General features: G+C 50.0%; 1 protein-coding gene across 3 annotated transcripts in view; it reads left to right on the forward strand.

The window, feature by feature from the left end:
* CDH23 (cadherin related 23) overlaps positions 1-16,382 on the forward strand; it is a 370,794-nt gene that overhangs the window by 8,314 nt on the left and 346,098 nt on the right. For all 3 annotated transcript variants that reach the window (XM_064145069.1, XM_064145066.1, XM_064145068.1), the window contains exon 3: positions 13,570-13,641. In XM_064145069.1, coding sequence (XP_064001139.1) covers positions 13,575-13,641 — 67 coding nt within the window. In that variant the 5' untranslated portion in view covers positions 13,570-13,574. The remainder of the gene's footprint in view (positions 1-13,569; positions 13,642-16,382) is intronic.

Consider the following 16,382-nt stretch of genomic DNA (forward strand, 5'->3'; position numbering starts at 1 on the left):
AGGTGTTGAAGCAAAGCCTGGCTGAGGCACTTAGTGCCATGGTCTGGTTGATTGGCCAGGGCTGGGTGCTAGGTTGGACTGGCTGAGCTTGGAGCAATCTTCCAACCTGCTTGATTCTGTGATTACTGGAGCAAGAACAGGTTGCCCAGGGAGGTGATGGAGACTCCATTCCTGTGGAGACATTCAAGATCAGGTTCAATGGGGCTCTGTGTAACCTGATCTAGTTTGCTTGTTCCTGCTCACAGCAGGAAGAGTTGGACGAGATGACCTTGAAAAGTTTTTCCTGACCCACTGTGTTCTAAGATTCTAGGTGTGGTGCTGAAGGCTATGTTTTAGTGGTGACCTGGCAGTGCTGAATTAATGGTTGGAGTGGATGATCTTAAAGATCTCTTCCAACCAAAACACTTCCATGGTTCTAGTCATCCCCTGCATGTCTGCTTAGCATGCCCTGCTGTTCTGTAACTGGAGTGGAGAACACTTTTAATTCCACTTCACAGTTCCTTTGAACAGCCCAGACCAGGCAAAGGTGGTGTGCTCACAGCTGAAGCAGGACAGGCAGGAATGCCTTAGGATGTGTAACCCCAAGCTGCCTGGCAGTGTTGCCAAGTGTTATGTTTGGGCCTGAGAAGGCTGGACACTTCTGCATCATTTTGATGCTGGAGCTTGGAATTCCAACCAAGCTACTGGTTGACAACAGGCAAGTCTGCCTTCTTCCAGGCAGGGCACAAAAAGAAAGTGCCTTGCTCCTGTGCACCAGCAGGCTTTGGGTCAGGCCTTCAGCACCTTCACATTTGCCACTTTGTCCATGGCTGTATGGTTGTTAAGTCTGGAGAGAGGTTCCTGTCGTGTGAAACCAGGCTGTGTGTGCCACTTCTCACAGCTGAGCTTTCTACCTTCTTCCAAAGCAATTATTCCTATCCCTCATCCTCCTGCTCCCTTATTTCCCTCTCCTTTTTGCTTTAAAATCTTGGTTTTGGTTGCTTTTCCACATTTTCATCCGATATTTAACATCATCTGCTCTGCAGTCCTGCTGCTCCTTTGCTGCTTTGCCTCTGTGTTGGTGCAGTCCAGGAATCAGTACCCTCTTGGCTTGGTCTCCATACCCTCATCCTAATCTGCCTCCTAGTTTTTGAGCTGCCCTTTCACCTTAAGTGAGGTTCTGTGATTGAAAATGGTGACTAGGCACTATAGGCAACATAGCAGCCAGTGCTGGAGAGTCAGAGTCAGGGCTGCCCCATGCATCAGGCATCTCCTCATCCATGTACCCAAGAAGCATTCAGCCCATGCTGAGGGTGGATGGGTGGCCATGATGTCTGTGACAGATGCCCTTTTTCCCAAAGGCCCCAGGGTGTTGGCACTGCATGAATGATTATGTGAACTGGGTGCTTGCACTTGTGGCCCTCTGATCATCTTGGTAGGCCTTCTCTGCACCTGCCCCAGCAGCTCCATGTGCTTGTGCTGGAGGCCCTGGAGCTGGGCATGGTACTCCAGCAGAGCAGAGTGATAGAATCACCTTTCTTCTTGTGCTGGACACACTTACTTTGATGCAGCCCAGGATGTGATTGGATTTCTGGACTTGGCCTTGTTGAACCTCATTAGTTTTTCCTGAGTTCACATCTCTAGCCTGTCCAGGTTCCTGTAGATGGCATCCTGGCATTCAGTCCTCTAAACCCCACCAGCCTGCTTGATATCATCAAATGCTGAATTGAGGGACTTGAACATCTCTCCTTTGAAGAAAGACTGAAAGAACCTGGGGCTGTTCAGTCTTGAGAAGGCTGGGAGGAGATCTGATTGATGTATGTAGATATTTGAGGGGTGGGTGCCAAGGTGAATCACAGAATCAACCAGGTTGGAAGAGACCTCCAAGATCATCCAGTCCAACCTAGCACCCAGTCCTATCCAGTCAACTAGACCATGGCACCAAGTGCCTCATCCAGGCTTTGCTTCAACACCTCCAGGGATGGTGACTCCACCACCTCCCTGGGCAGCCCATTCCAATGCCAATCACTCTGTCTGCCAACAACTTCCTCCTAACATCCAGCCTGTGCTTCCCCCAGCACAACTTGAGACTCTGTCCCCTTGTTCTGTTGCTGGTTGCCTGGCAGAAGAGACCAACCCCACCTGGCTACAGCCTCCCTTCAGGGAGTTACAGGCAGCAATGAGGTCAGCCCTGAGCCTCCTCTTCTCCAGGATAAACACCCCCAGCTCCCTTAGCCTCTCCTCACAGGGTGCCAGGCTCTTTTCAGTGGTACCCAGTGATAGGACAAGGAATAATGGGTATGAGCTTGAGCACAGCAGGTTCCACCTCAACACGAGGGGGCACTTCTTTACAGTATGACAGAGCCCTGGAGCAGGCTGCCCAGAGAGGTTGTGGAGCCTCCTTCTCTGGAGGCTTTCATAACCTTCCTGGATGTGCTTCTGTGTGACCTGCCCCAGGTGGGTCCTGCTTTAGCAGGGGGGTTGGACTCAATGTTCTCCGGAGGTCTTTTCCAGCCCAAAGCATTCTGTGATTATTTTATGTCAGCTGCAATAACTTGGGGAACTAATTTGACTTCTAACCCAAAGCTTTCCTGCACAGCCTGAGAAATTCACACTTTCTACTGGTCTTAGGCTGTTAAACAATGTGTTGATGTTGTCTTGGACCTAATGCTTGTTTCCCATGGGAAAGCAAAGCTTTCAGAGCCCCAGAAATATGTTTCTAGTGCTGTCCTTATTCAGACATGGGAGTAAACTGCTGGAGAAGAGGGAGACTTTGGTGTTACAGGCTGTTAGTAAGTAGCAGTTCCAGCTTTATCATTGTGAGAAGAAAGGTTTTGATAGTAGTAGAGCATCTTGAACTTGCCGTTGGCTTTGTGACCATCTCCTGTGCTGGATAGGAGGAACTGTGGGAGTAGGTCCAGAGGAAGCCACAAAGATGATTAGAGTACTGGAGAACCTGCTATGGGGTCAAGCTGAGAGAGCTGGGGCTGTTCTGCCTGGAGAAGAGAAGGCTCCAGGGAGACCTAATAGTGGTCTTCTGGTAGAATCATAGAATCATCATAGAATGAATCAGGGTTGGAAGGGACCACAAGCATCATCTAGTTCCAACCCCCCTGACATGGGCAGGGACACCCTACCCTAGAGCAGCCTGGCCAGACCCCCATCCAGCCTGGCCTTAAACACCTCCAGGGATGGGACTTCACCTCCCTGGGCAACTCATTCCAGCCTCTCTACCACTGTCATGCTCAACAGCTTCCTCCTCATGGCCAGGCTGAATCTCCTCATGGCCAGGCTGAATCTCCCCACCTCCAGCTTTGCTCCATTCCCCCTAGTCCTGGCACTCCCTCACAGTCTAAAAAGTCCCTCCCCAGCCTTTTTGTAGCCCCCTTCAGGTACTGGAAGGCCACAAGAAGGTCACCTGGGAGTCTCCTCTTCTGCAGACTCAACAACCCCAACTCTCTCAGTCTGTCCTCACAGCAGAGCTGCTCCAGCCCTCTGAGCATCCTCGAGGCCCTTTTCTGGACACACTCCAGCATCTCCACATCCCTCTTGCAATGGGGGCTCCAGAACTGGATGCAGTACTCCAGGTGGGGTCTCAGCAGAGCACAGTAGAAGGGGAGAATCACCTCCCTGGCCCTGCTGGCCACACTTCTGCTGCTGCAGCCCAGGCTCTGCTTGGCTTTCTGGGCTGCAAGTGCACACTGCTGGCTCCTGTTGAGCTTCTGGTCCAGCAGCACCCCCAAGTCTCTCTCCTCGGGGCTGCTCTCCAGCTAGTATGTGAAGGCAGCTTACAAGAAAGCCAAGGAAGAACTGTTTACAAAGGCTTGCAGTGATAGGATGAGGGAGAATGGATTGAAGCTTGAGGAGGGCAGATGTAGACTTGGAGTTTAGGAAGAAATTCTTCACAGTGAGGGTGGTGAGATGCTGGAACAGGTTGCCTAGGGAGTTGTGGATGCCCCCTCCCTGGAAGTGTTCAGGCCTTGAGCAACCTGGTCTGGAGGTAGGTGTCCCTACCCATGGCAGGGTGTTGGAACTAGATGATCTTTAAGGCTCCTTCCAACCCAAAGTATTGTATGCATCTATGACAACCCTTCCATCTTCAACCTCAGCCTTGCTTTGGGAATGAAGGAAAAGGAGAGAGAAGAGCACCTCTCATGCTTTTCTTCCTGCAAGAGTAGTGTTGAGGCTTAGGTGGGCTATGGCAGCCAAGCTTCTTGTTCTGTGTGCACCCATCCTTTCCCTACCCCCAGTACCACATGCATGTAAATATGCTGCCCTATATTTATTTCACAAGGAATTGCATTTTTTTCCACCTTCACTGCAGGGAATGGAAAGAAGACAAAATAATAAGGGGGCAAGGGAAAAAAATTGGGGGGAGGGGGCAAACTTTTTCAGTGGGAACAAATCTCATTTTCCAGAGTCCTGACAAAATGAGCCATAAAATTACAATATTTCAAAGAGCTTGGTAATTCTAGCACGGGCAGCTCTTCATCATGGAATCTGAAAGCTGAGAAAATATAAAACTCATTAGATTAAAATAAACCACCTACTGCACGGCAGAAAAGCTTATTTATCAATATCAATTTACTTCTGATTACCCCTGTTTGGGCAATTCTGGTTATTTTTAGGGATTATGATTTGTGTAGAGCTTGTGCCAATATGTGAAAGGGAAAAAAAAAAAATCAAGTTAATTTTTACTTCCCCCTTCCCTCTTGAATCACAAAGTGGCTTAGGTTGAAAGGCATCTCAGAGATCACAGAATCAACCAGGTTGGAAGAGACTTCCAAGCTCATCTTTTCCAACCTATCACCCAGCTCTGTCCAATCAACTCGGTCATGGGACTAAATGCCTCATCCAAATCAGATTGCCCCAAGTCCTGCGGAGCCTCACCTTGAATATCACCAGGGATGAGGCCTCAAACACATCCCTAGGCAAGTTGTTCCAGTATTCATGAGGTTCCCCTTTGCCCAGGCTCCCCAGTACCCTTAAATCTTTAGATACAAACAGCAACAGCAGAATAGTCTTTTCTAACAAAGGAAAAACCCAGAGCTAGAATCATAGAATCAACCAGGTTGGAAGAGACCTCCAAGCTCATCCAGTCCAACCTAGCACCCAGCCCTGGCCAATCAACCAGACCATGGCACTAAGTGCCTCAGCCAGGCTTTGCTTCAACACCTCCAGGCACAGTGACTCCACCACCTCCACCTGTGTGTGCAGCACATTCCAGTGCCAATCACTCTCTCTGACAACAACTTCCTCCTAACATCCAGCCTAGACCTCTCTTGGCACAAGTTCAGACTGTGCCCCCTTGTTCTCTTGCTGCTTGCCTGGCAGAAGAGACCAACCCCACTTGGCTACAGCCTCTCTTCAGGTAGCTGTAGGCAGCAGTGAGGTCAGCCCTGAGCCTCCTCTTCTGCAGGCTGCACACCCCCAGCTCCCTCAGCCTCTCCTCACAGGGATATGCTCCAGGCCCCTCACCAGCATTGTTGGCCTTCTCTGGACAAGTTCCAGTATGTCAACATCTCTCTTGAATTGAGGAGCCCTGACCATCTACTCTATCCTCCCTGCCAATGGTGTGGGCATCTCTCGAGTAGATTTTGCTCAAGACCTCATTCAATCTGCCCTTAAACACCCCCTGGGAAGAGGTATCAATAAACTACCTGGGCAACCTGTTCCAGAGTCTGAGCACCCTTGTATTGAAGAACTTCCTCCTGAGATCCAGTTGAAACCTACTCTCCTTCATCTTAAAACTATTCCCCCATGTCCTGTTGCTAGACACCCTTAGGAAAAGTCCCTCTCCAGCCTTCCTGTAAGTTCCCTTCAGGTACTTGAAGGCAGCAAGAAAGGTCTTCCCTGAGTATTCTCCTGGCTGAACAACCCCAGCTGCCTCAGTCTATGCTTAGAGTAAAAGTGCTGCAGGTCTTGTGTCATCTTTGTGGCCCTCCTCTGAACTCACTCCAGGGTCCTGTTTATTGTAAAGACCAGGCCATGAAGCAATAGAAAGAAAATGTGAGTTTCTAGCCATGTTTCTGCGTGAGAAGTAGAGAGATAGGAAAGCAGGAGCTGCTCTTCCTCTGCAGCATGCCATGTTTTGGCTTCAGGGCCAGTGCCAATCCATGCACTTTGAAGAGCATCATGGGGGTGATTTCTCTGGCACTTGTTTTGAGTACCTCCTGGCCACTCTTCCAAGTTGGCCAACATCATGAGTAGGTTGCCCAGGGAGGTGGTGGGTGTCACTGTCCCTGAAGTGTTCAGGAGACATGGCACTTGAGGACATGGTTTAATGGCCATGGGAGTTGTAGGTTGAAGATTGGACTCGATGATTGTGGAGGTCTTTTCCAGCTGAACCAATTCTATGATCCTAATGACCATGGTGGGTTTAGGTTGAAGGTTGGACTCGATGATCATGGAGGTCTTTTTCCAGCTGAACTAATTCTATGATCCTAATGGCTGTGGGTGGGTTTAGGTTGAAGGTTGGACTCGATGATCATGGAGGTCTTTTCCAGCTGAACCAATTCTATGATCCTAATGGCTGTGGTGGGTTGAGGTTGAGGGTTGTACTCAATGATTGTGGAGGTCTTTTCCAGCTGAGCCAATTCTATGATCCTAATGGCTGTGGTGGTTTTAGGTTGAAGGTTGGACTCAATGATTGTGGAGGTCTTTTTCCAGCTGAACCAATTCTATGATCCTAATGACCATGGTAGTTTTAGGTTGAAGGTTGGACTCTATGATCATGGAGGTCTTTTCCAGCTGAACTAATTCTATGATCCTAATGGCTGTGGTGGTTTTAGGTTGAAGGTTGGACTCGATGGTCGTGGAGGTCTTTTCCAGCTGAACCAATTCTATGATCCTAATGGCTGTGGTGGTTTTAGGTTGAAGACTGAACTCTATGATCATGGAGGTCTTTTCCAGCTGAACCATTTCTATGATCCTAATGGCTGTGGTGGTTTTAGGTTGAAGGCTGAACTCTATGATCATGGAGGTCTTTTCCAGCTGAACCAATTCTATGATCCTAATGGCTGTGGTGGGTTTAGGATGAAGGTTGGACTCAATGATCGTGGGGGTCTTTTTCCAGCTGAACCAATTCTACGACCCTAATGGCCGTGGTGGGTTTAGGTTGATGCTTGGACTTGATCTTGGAGGTCTTTTTCAACTGAAACAATTGTATGATTCTATGGAAGAAGTTGGGAGCAGTGGGCTTGGATGGTGTGCTGGGAGGAGAGAGGTTTTTCCAGCAGCCATGGTCACAGTGAGATCCTGGTAGCATATCATGGACTTCTGCTTTCAAAGGAGCAAATACTGCATGTGGGCAGTACTGGCTGCAGGGCTGCCCTCTTTGAGGGGAGGGATCTTTGAGAGGGTGTGGTGTTTGGGGAATCACAATAGCAGGGGTTGGAAGGGACCTCTGGAGATCATCTAGCCCAAGGAGGGCTTGTGCAATTTCCTCAGACGGAAGCTGTTGGGGCGCTGCTTTGATTTACACTTTCATTTCTTCTTTACACTACCAGAACAGTGCAGAGTGAGCACAGCCACGATAAATTTTGAGGTGCAAGTGTCATGGTGCTGCTTGGGGAAGGGAAGACCAGAGGAGGGGTGGGGAGAGAAGCTGGGGGCTTGGGGATTGATTAAAGATGCCAGCAGCAGTTCAAATGGGTGATCATCTCTGCCAGCAAGGCGCAGCCGCCACAGAAGCTGCTGCTCTGACAGTGGAGGTGATTCAGGGGGTTTTGTGTTGCTCTTCTCACATGTTAAGTGCCCCAACAGGGCAGTTAGAAACAACCAGTACAGGTGCACAGCCTGGAAGCTGAGGTGTAGCCACCTCGAGAGCAATGTGGCCCAGGTTTGAGAATAGGGAGCATCTCCAGGTGAGATGCTAGAAGGCTCTCGGAGCCAACTTCACCTGGATTTATGTGTGCCAAGGGTTGGAGCATGTTGCAGCCAGACTCTGTCTGCATAGTCAAGCAGGTGGCATCTTTGCAGTGATGTTGTTGAAAGAGCAAAAAAAAACTCCTCATGTCCCAAGCTTGATGGTGGCCCTTACCTAAGCATCTCCCTGGGAAGCAGATAGGCTTGGGAAGGAGGCAGTTCATGGAATCATAGAAATGGTAGGGGTTGGAAAGGACCTCTGGAGATCTAGTCCAACCCCCTGCCTAAAGCAGGATCACCTAGGGTAGACCACAAAGGAACAGGTCTTGAGAGCTTCCAGAGAAGGAGACTCCACAATGTATTTGGACAGCTCATTCCAATGCTCTGTCACCCTCACTGTGAAGAAGTTTCTTCTTGTGTTGAGGTGGAACTTTCTGTTCTAGTTAATATCAGTTGTCTCTTGTCTTACCGCAGAACAACACTGAAAAGAGTTTGGCTTCTTTTTCTTAACACCTGCCCCTCAGATGCTTGTAAACATTAATAAGGGCCTCTTTCAGTTTTCTCTTCTCCAAATTCAACAGCCCCAGGTCTCTCAGCCTGTCTTCAGCAGACAGGTGTTCCAGTCCTTTCATCATCCTCATAACCTCTGTTGGACTCTCTCTAGTATATTCCTGTCCATCTTGAACTGGAGAGCCCAGAATTGGACACAGCACTCCAGATGTGGTCTACACCAGGCATTTGCACTTAGTGCCATGGCCTACTTGATTGGCCAGGGCTGGGTGCTAGGTTGGACTGGGTAAGCTTGGAGGTCTCTTCCAACCTGGTTGATCCTATGATTTCAGGCAAGTGGGCTGAAAAAGCTTTGCTCAATCAGAGCTGGTTCCTAAACCCTCAAGCCCTGGACTTCTTTGCAGAGTGGTGTTTCAGCAGCGGAGGTTCCTCCAGTTCCCATCCATCACCACTTAATGTGGCTCTGTCAGCTGCTTCTCATGCCTTGGGGAGCAGTTGCCAGTGGACTGGGAAATCTCTGGTTTAACATCAGCGCTTTTGCAGCCAGAAGCCAACAGTTAAGTTCCCAGAACTGTCTTGCCCAGAGACATTATTATGCTGGAAAACTGCACCAAAGGCTTCCTACAAAGAGCCTCTTTCAGGCAAAAGGTGCAGATTTCACATGCTCTTAGTCACAGTTTTTCAGCTCTCCCTAGAGATTTCTCAATCCCATCCTTAAATATGCAATGTTGAAGTGAACCATCTCGGAGCGCCAGTGGAGGGCTGCAACATGAACCGAGACAGACGAAATCAAACTGACATTTCAGGCAATTACTTACATAATGAAGTGACTGACTTGGAATCTACAATCTCTAGATTTATCATGACACTGGGAAAGGGGGGATGCTGTCAGCTGCCTTTATCTCTACATCATGGAAATTGTTTGTTTGGGGATTTATTTTCCCCACTGTCTTTTTGCTTTTCAAACGAGGTCTGTTTGACAGACCGGCACGTTGCCTGCTCGTGGAGAGCTTATTACTCACCAGAGCTCCAAGGTCCTTCTCCATGGAGCTGCTTTCCTCCAGGTCAGCCCCTCGTGTGTACTGGGGAGGAATAACTCCCTGCACTAAGCGCAGGACTCTTTCACACAGGGATCAGAGTCAGAAGGGACCTCTAAGGGCCACCCCATCCAACCTTCCATGCAGTCGGCAGGGACATCCTCAACTAGATCAGATTGCCCCAAGTCCTATGGAGCCTTGCCTTAAATAGCTTCAGGGATGGGGCCTCAACCACCTCCCTGGGCAACTCAATCTGGTGCTCATGAGTTTCCCCTTTGCCCAAGCTCCCCAGTGCCCTTAAATCTTTAGATGCAAACAGCAGCAGCAGAACAGTCTTTTCTAACACAGAAAAACCCAGAGCTGAATCATAGAATCAACCAGGTTGGAGGAGACCTCCAAGCTCAGCCAGTGCAACCTAGCACCCAGCCCTGTCCAAGCTGGAAAAATCATCACGTTTCTGCTCACTTGGCCTGAGAGTGGAGCTGTCTCAGAAGAAAGCTCATGGTTTCTTCAATGGTATTTCAATGCAGTAGAAGGTGGAGGAATAGCTCTTAGATTTTTCTTCTCCTTGAAACAGAACCTTCAGATTGGAAAGGACCTTCAAGATCACCAAGTCTAAAACTTCTTAAAACACGGGAAAAGAGAGCCAGTGGTGTCTTGTCCCAGATCAGGAACAGGGTGGCCAGTAGGACAAGGGAGGTTATTCTGCCCCTATTCTCAACACTGGTCAGGTCACATCTGGAGTACTGTGCTACACTTTGTAGAGCACAGGCCAATGCTCCCCAGGGAGCCAGCCCACTAATGAAGCTCCTACAGACAGCACTGCTCAGGTAACTAATGCTACTACAGTTATCCTGGACAACAAAATCACCCCAGACCTCATCATCACACACAGCTCTGTCTCCATCTTTTGGAACCTCCAATGTAAGGGCTCACACACTCCAACATGAAAGGTAGAGACATCAAGCAGTGTGCCCAGGTGGGCAGGAGAGGCAATGGCATCCTGGCCTGGCTCAGGAAGAGTGTGGCCAGTAGGACAAGGGAGGTTCTTCTGTCCCTGTGCTCAGCACTGCTCAGGCCACACCTTGAGTGCTGTGTCCAGTTCTGGGCTCCTCAATGCAAGAGAGGTGTTGAGGTGCTGGAAGGTGTCCAGAGGAGGGCAAGGAAGGTGGTGAGGGTCTTGGAGCACAGCCCTGTGAGGAGAGGCTGAGGGAGCTGGGGGTGTGCAGCCTGCAGAAGAGGAGGCTCAGGGCTGACCTCATTGGTGTCTACAGCTACCTGAAGGAAGACTGTAGCCAGGGGGGGTTGGTCTCTTCTGCCAGGCAAGCAGCAACAGAACAAGAGGACGCAGTCTCAAGTTGTGGCAAGGGAGGTCTAGGCTGGATGTTAGGAGGAAGTTGTTGACAGAGAGAGTGATTGGCATTGGAATGGGCTGCCCAGGGAGGTAGTGGAGTTGCTGTGCCTGGAGGTGTTGAAGCAAATCCTGGCTGAGGCACTTAGTGCCATGGTCTGGTTGATTGTCCAGGGCTGAGTGCTAGGTTGGAGTGGCTGAGCTTGGAGGCCTCTTCCAACCTGCTTGATTCTATGATTCAAAGTATATATTTTTGTGTATATATATGCTTGTAAATTGTGCTAAGCTGTAAATACAGCTTAACTTCTGGCAGGCTGACTCTAGTCTGGGTGATTTCATTGTGTGTATGGGAGCAGGTAACTCCCAAACCATCACATCTTCTGAGATACATTGTGAAGGCACTCCATGAAAGAACAAGAGGGCACAGCCTCAAGCTGCATCAGGGCAGGTTTAGACTGGATCTTAGGCAGAAATTCTTCACAGAAGGAGTGATTGGCCAGTAGAAAGGGCTTCCCAAGGAGGTGGTGGAGACACCATCTCTGGAGGTGTTTAAGAGGAGGCTGGGTGAGGCACTTTAGTGCCATGGTTTAGTTAATTAGAAGAGTGATGTGATAGGCTGATAGAATAGAATCAACCAGGTTGGAAGAGACCTCCAAGCTCAGCCACTCCAACCTAGCACCCAGCCCTCTCCAGTCAACCAGACCATGGCACTAAGTGCCTCAGACAGGCTTTGCTTCAACACCTCCAGGCACAGCAACTCCACCACCTCCCTGGGCAGCCCATTCCAATGCCAATCACTCTCTCTGACAACAACTTCCTCCTAACATCCAGCCTAGACCTCCCCTGCCACAACTTGAGACTGTCTTTTCCAACCTGGTTGGTTCTGTGAGTGAGACCACAGGGTTGAGGGAAGTTCTCCTCCTCTTCTACTCTGCCACAGTAAGGCTGTGTCTGAAGTATTGTGTCCAGTTCTTGCCTCACCAGGTAAAGAGATGCAGGGAAATATCAGAGAGAGTCCATCAGAGGCTGTGAGGGCAATTAAGGGACTGGAACATCTGTTTGATGAGGGAGGTCTGAGAGACCTTGGGCTGTTTAGTCTGGAGAAGAGAAGTCTGAGAGGGAATCTTGTCAATGTTTACACAATATCTGAAGGGTGGTTGTCAAGAAGGGGCCAGGCTCTTTTCCACTAGTGCCCTGTGATAGGGTAAGAGGCATTGGATACAAACTGGACCACAGGAAGTTCCACCTCCACATGAGGAAATCCTCTCTCATGTGAGGATGCTGTTAGCAGTGGAAGAGGCTGCCCAAAGAGGTTGTGGAGTCTCCTTCTCTGGAGACATTCCATACTTGCTTAGCACAACCTGCTCTAGGTGATCCTGCTGTGGCAGTGGGGTTGGACTCTGTGATTTCCAGAGGTGACTTCCAAACCCTACCCATTCTTTGATTGTATGGAGAGCTTCAGAGATGGGTCACTGAGTCATCCTGTCTGCTTCAGGCTCTGTGAGAGCTGCCTGGGAGTTCCTGCTGTGTAGCAGAGATGGTTTAAGCTTGCCTCTGGGGTGGAATGTTTTAAAATACTATCCTGTAGGAATTCACTTGCAAAGTGGGACTGGCTGATCCTTCTGTGACCTCGGTTCCTCATGCTGAATGCTCTGGAATGCATGTGAGGATGTGCTAAGCAGCTGCCTCTTGCCCTTTTCTTCACTGTCCTGGCAAGTGAGGAGTTGTGTGCTGTACCACAGAGTGGGATGTGGACATGTTTGCAAGCTTGCCTGCCCATGATTGCTCTTGTAGCACCAGATTTGCAACCACCTGGGTGGTTTGAAAAGCAGTGCTTGGCCCTCCTAAATCCTGATGTCTCTTCAGGAATTCTGTGTTAAGCTTCCCAAAGAGATCGTAGAATCAATCAAGTTGGAAGAGACCTCCAGGATCATCCACTCCAACCTAGCACCCAGCCCCGGCCAATCAACCAGACCATGGCACTAAGTGCCTCAGCCAGGCTTTGCTTCAACATTTCCAGGCATGTCAACTCCACCACCTCCCTGGGCAGCCCATTCCAGTGCCAATCACTCTCTCTGACAACAACTTCCTCCTAACACCCAGCCTGGACCTCCCCTGGCACAACTAGAAACTGTGTCCCCTTGTTCTGTTGTTGCTTGCCTGGCAGAGGAGACCAACCCCACCTGGCTACAGCCTCCTTTCAGGTAGCTGTAGAGAGCAATGAGGTCTGCCCTGAGCCTCCTCTTTTGTAGGCTGCACACCCCCAGCTCCCTCAGCCTCTCCTCACAGGGTTTGTGTTTCAGGCCCCTCACCAGCTTTGTCACCCTTCTCTGAACATCAAAGATCTCTCTGCCAAAAGATCCTAAATCTCAGTGCTGATGGCTCACTGCTGCATCACCCCTGGGTTGCAGCTGCTCTTTCTTACCCTCAGTATCTCACTTGGTGCTTGAGCAGCTTGTTTGAGTTGGGGCTGCTTCTGCTTCCATCCTGACTGCAGAAGTCACCCTGGCTTTTAATGCCTTGAGCAGGATAAGCAAATACCCTCTGGAAAGTGGAAAACAAAAAGCACATCAACTACACCAAGTTAATCCTGGTTTCAGTTTGGAGCTGTTAAGGAGGATGCTTTGGGCTGCCCAAACCAAGGAAGCAGTGGTGACACTCTTGGTTGAAGAGTCTTGTGGAAGCATTAACAAAAATGTGTGTTCTTCTGTGGTGCCAGGGCATTAGGTGTAAGCTGGAGTGGGGTTGGATCCCCAAACCTGCTTGTGGTAGCCAAAGTAATGTCCATAAAGCACTGCTCTTGATGCTACCTTTCTTCTTTGGCAGGAACCATGAAGTGTCACACTGCTGCTGGCAACTTTCTGCTTCCCCTCTTGCTCCTGGAGCTGGTCTCTCTGGGTAAGTCATAGTGTTCTTTGTCTAGTACTGTGTTTATCTCTCTACCCTGCTGTCTTTACTTGGAGCTCATGTCTGGGAGATGCTGTGGTAATATCTGCTGTCTTTGAGACCTCCTGATGTGTGTTTGGAGGCAGAGAGACTTGTGTTAGTGAGGTACAAGGTTAATATCTGCTCTGTGGTTTGGATCTGCTGTTGACTATCTGAAGGCAGAGAAGCATCACTGTGCTGATGGGGGGGGGAAGGGGGTAAGCAGATCACCCACCTCCATCAGATGCAGTCCTGGGGACCTGCACATTGTGCCTCCTGGTCAGCCACTTACCTTGCAGTCAAAAAAAGGACATGTAGCATCTGGTGGCCCTTCCTGGGAGAGAGTGGTGTGACTGCAGTGGGACCTTGCCAGGCTGGATGGGTGGGCAGAGGCCAATGGGATGAGATTGAACAAGGCCAGGTGCAGGATTCTACACTTTGGCCACAACTTCAAGCAGCACTACAGGCTGGGGACAGAATGGCTGGAGAGCAGCCAGGCAGAAAGGGACCTGGGGATGCTGGTAGAGAGTAACTGAAGGTGAGGCAACAGTGTGCCCAGGAGAGCCAATGGCATCCTGGGCTGTCTCAGGAAGAGTGTGGCCAGCAGGACAAGGGAGGTTCTTCTGCCCCTGTGCTCAGCACTGCTCAGGCCACAGCTTGAGTGCTGTGTCCAGTTCTGGGCTCCTCAATGTAAGAGAGATGTTGAGGGACTGGAAGGTGTCCAGAGAAGGGCAAGGAAGGTGGTGAGGGTCCTGGAACACAGCCCTGTGAGGAGAGGCTGAGGGAGCTGGGGGTGTTTGGCCTGGAGAAGAGGAGGCTCAGGGCTGACTGCACTGCAGTCTGCAACTCCCTGCAGGGAGGCTGTAGCCAGGTGGGGTTGGTCTCTTCTGCCAGGCAAGCAGCAACAGAACAAGGGGACAGAGTCTGAAGTTGTGCTGGGGGAGGTCTAGGCTGGCTGTTAGGAGGAAGTTGTTGTCAGAGAGAGTGATTGGCATTGGAATGGGCTGCCCAGGGAGGTGGTGGAGTTGCTGTCCCTATAGGTGTTGAAGCAAAGCCTGGATGAGGCACTTAGTTCCATGGTCTGGTTGGCTGGACAGGGCTGGGTGCTAGGTTGGACTGGATGATTTTGGAGGTCTCTTCCAACCTGTTTGATTCTATGACTAGAAAGAGGCTGGGAGGAGCAAAGAGTACTCATGAACCCAGAGGTGGTATATGTTTCTCCTGGTGTATCTTGCTGGGGGGACCTCAGCTGCTTCCAGCTGTTGGTGATGACAGATGTGGCCTATAAATAAAACCTAAAGGAAATTAGGAGGAGTGGGTAAAAAGTCATGGGTAGAAACCAGAAGCTTGTTCAGCAGTGGAAGTCTTACTGTCAGGGCTCTCCTTGTGCTTTCAGCAGCAAAATTGTTACCCAAGCTCACTCTAATATGCACCACATGGGAAAGAACTCCCCTTCAAGCTACAAAACCTCTTTTCTGGTTCCAGCTGGAGGGACAGACAGGAGTTCAGGCAGAGCTTTCCTTCCATCACTGTGTTTAACCCTATGAACATGATGCCTTTTGTCTTCCCTTGGCATGTAGGCTTTTGGCAGAGGACCATGCAGTTCATCCTGGCTGCTGGGTGGGAGCTGGTGGGACAACCACCTTCTGGTGTAACAAATGTGGCTCTTGGGCTGGTTTTTGGCATATCAAGGGGTGCATAAACACTGAGAGCACACAGCAAAGCCCCGTGAAAATTGGGATTGGTGCATCAATGGGCCCCTCAGTGCTGGTGGAGGGAGAAGGGGGCTGTGGGGGGGAGCCTGTGCCTGTGTGGTGCTTGCTGATAAACAATGGTGAGCATGTGTCCAGTTGATAGCACCATACCCCTTGGAATAAAAGCTATTTTATCCCTGTTCCCACCTCCCCCTTAAAGCCTCAAGATGGCTTGCTCAGATTGGCAGCCTGATTAAGCAGTCGGTGGGTGACTTTAGCTGTGACTGACAAGCACAGTCAATCTCCTCCTGGTGTGGTATTGGATCAAGTGTAGCCTTGCCAGTTTACTGCCCTGTCACTTCTCTGGAAGAGGGGAAAAATAAGCTGCAAAGACAACCTGATAAGTCCTTTGCCCCAGCCTGAGCCTCCTAAAATTTGTCCACTTGCCCCAAGCACTATGGAGGTGAGAGGGTGAGTTGTTATAGATGATCACAGAATGGCTTCAGTTGGAAGGGATCCTAAACATCATCTGGTTCCAACTCCCAGCCATGGGCAAGGACACCTCCCCACTAAACCAGTTTGCCTAGAGCCCCATCCAGCCTGGTATTCTACACTTCCAGGGATGAGGTCTCCACAGCTACTCTGGACGACCTGTTCCAGTGTCTCACCACCTTCACAGTAAAGAATTGCTTCCTAATGTCTAATCTGAATCCATCTTGCTCTAGACTGAAGCCATTGCCCCTTGTCCTATCACCACAGGCCCTAATAAACAGTCCTCCTCCTGCAGCCCCCTTCAGGTACTGGAAGGCTGCTGTAAGGTCTCCCCAGAGCCTTCTCTTTTCCAAGCTGAATAGACCAAATTCTCTCAGCCTGTCCTTGCAGTATTTCAGCCATCTGATCATCTTTGTGGCCCTCCTCTAACTTTCTTCCTTATTCCTCCCTGTGTGGTTGGTCACCACACTCATAGCTGTGACCCTATGTGACACAAACCCTATAAGGAGAGGCTGAGGGAGCTGGGGG

The sequence above is a fragment of the Pogoniulus pusillus genome, chromosome 6 (genome assembly GCF_015220805.1).
Source record: "Pogoniulus pusillus isolate bPogPus1 chromosome 6, bPogPus1.pri, whole genome shotgun sequence".
In the NCBI taxonomy this organism is placed as follows: domain Eukaryota; kingdom Metazoa; phylum Chordata; class Aves; order Piciformes; family Lybiidae; genus Pogoniulus; species Pogoniulus pusillus.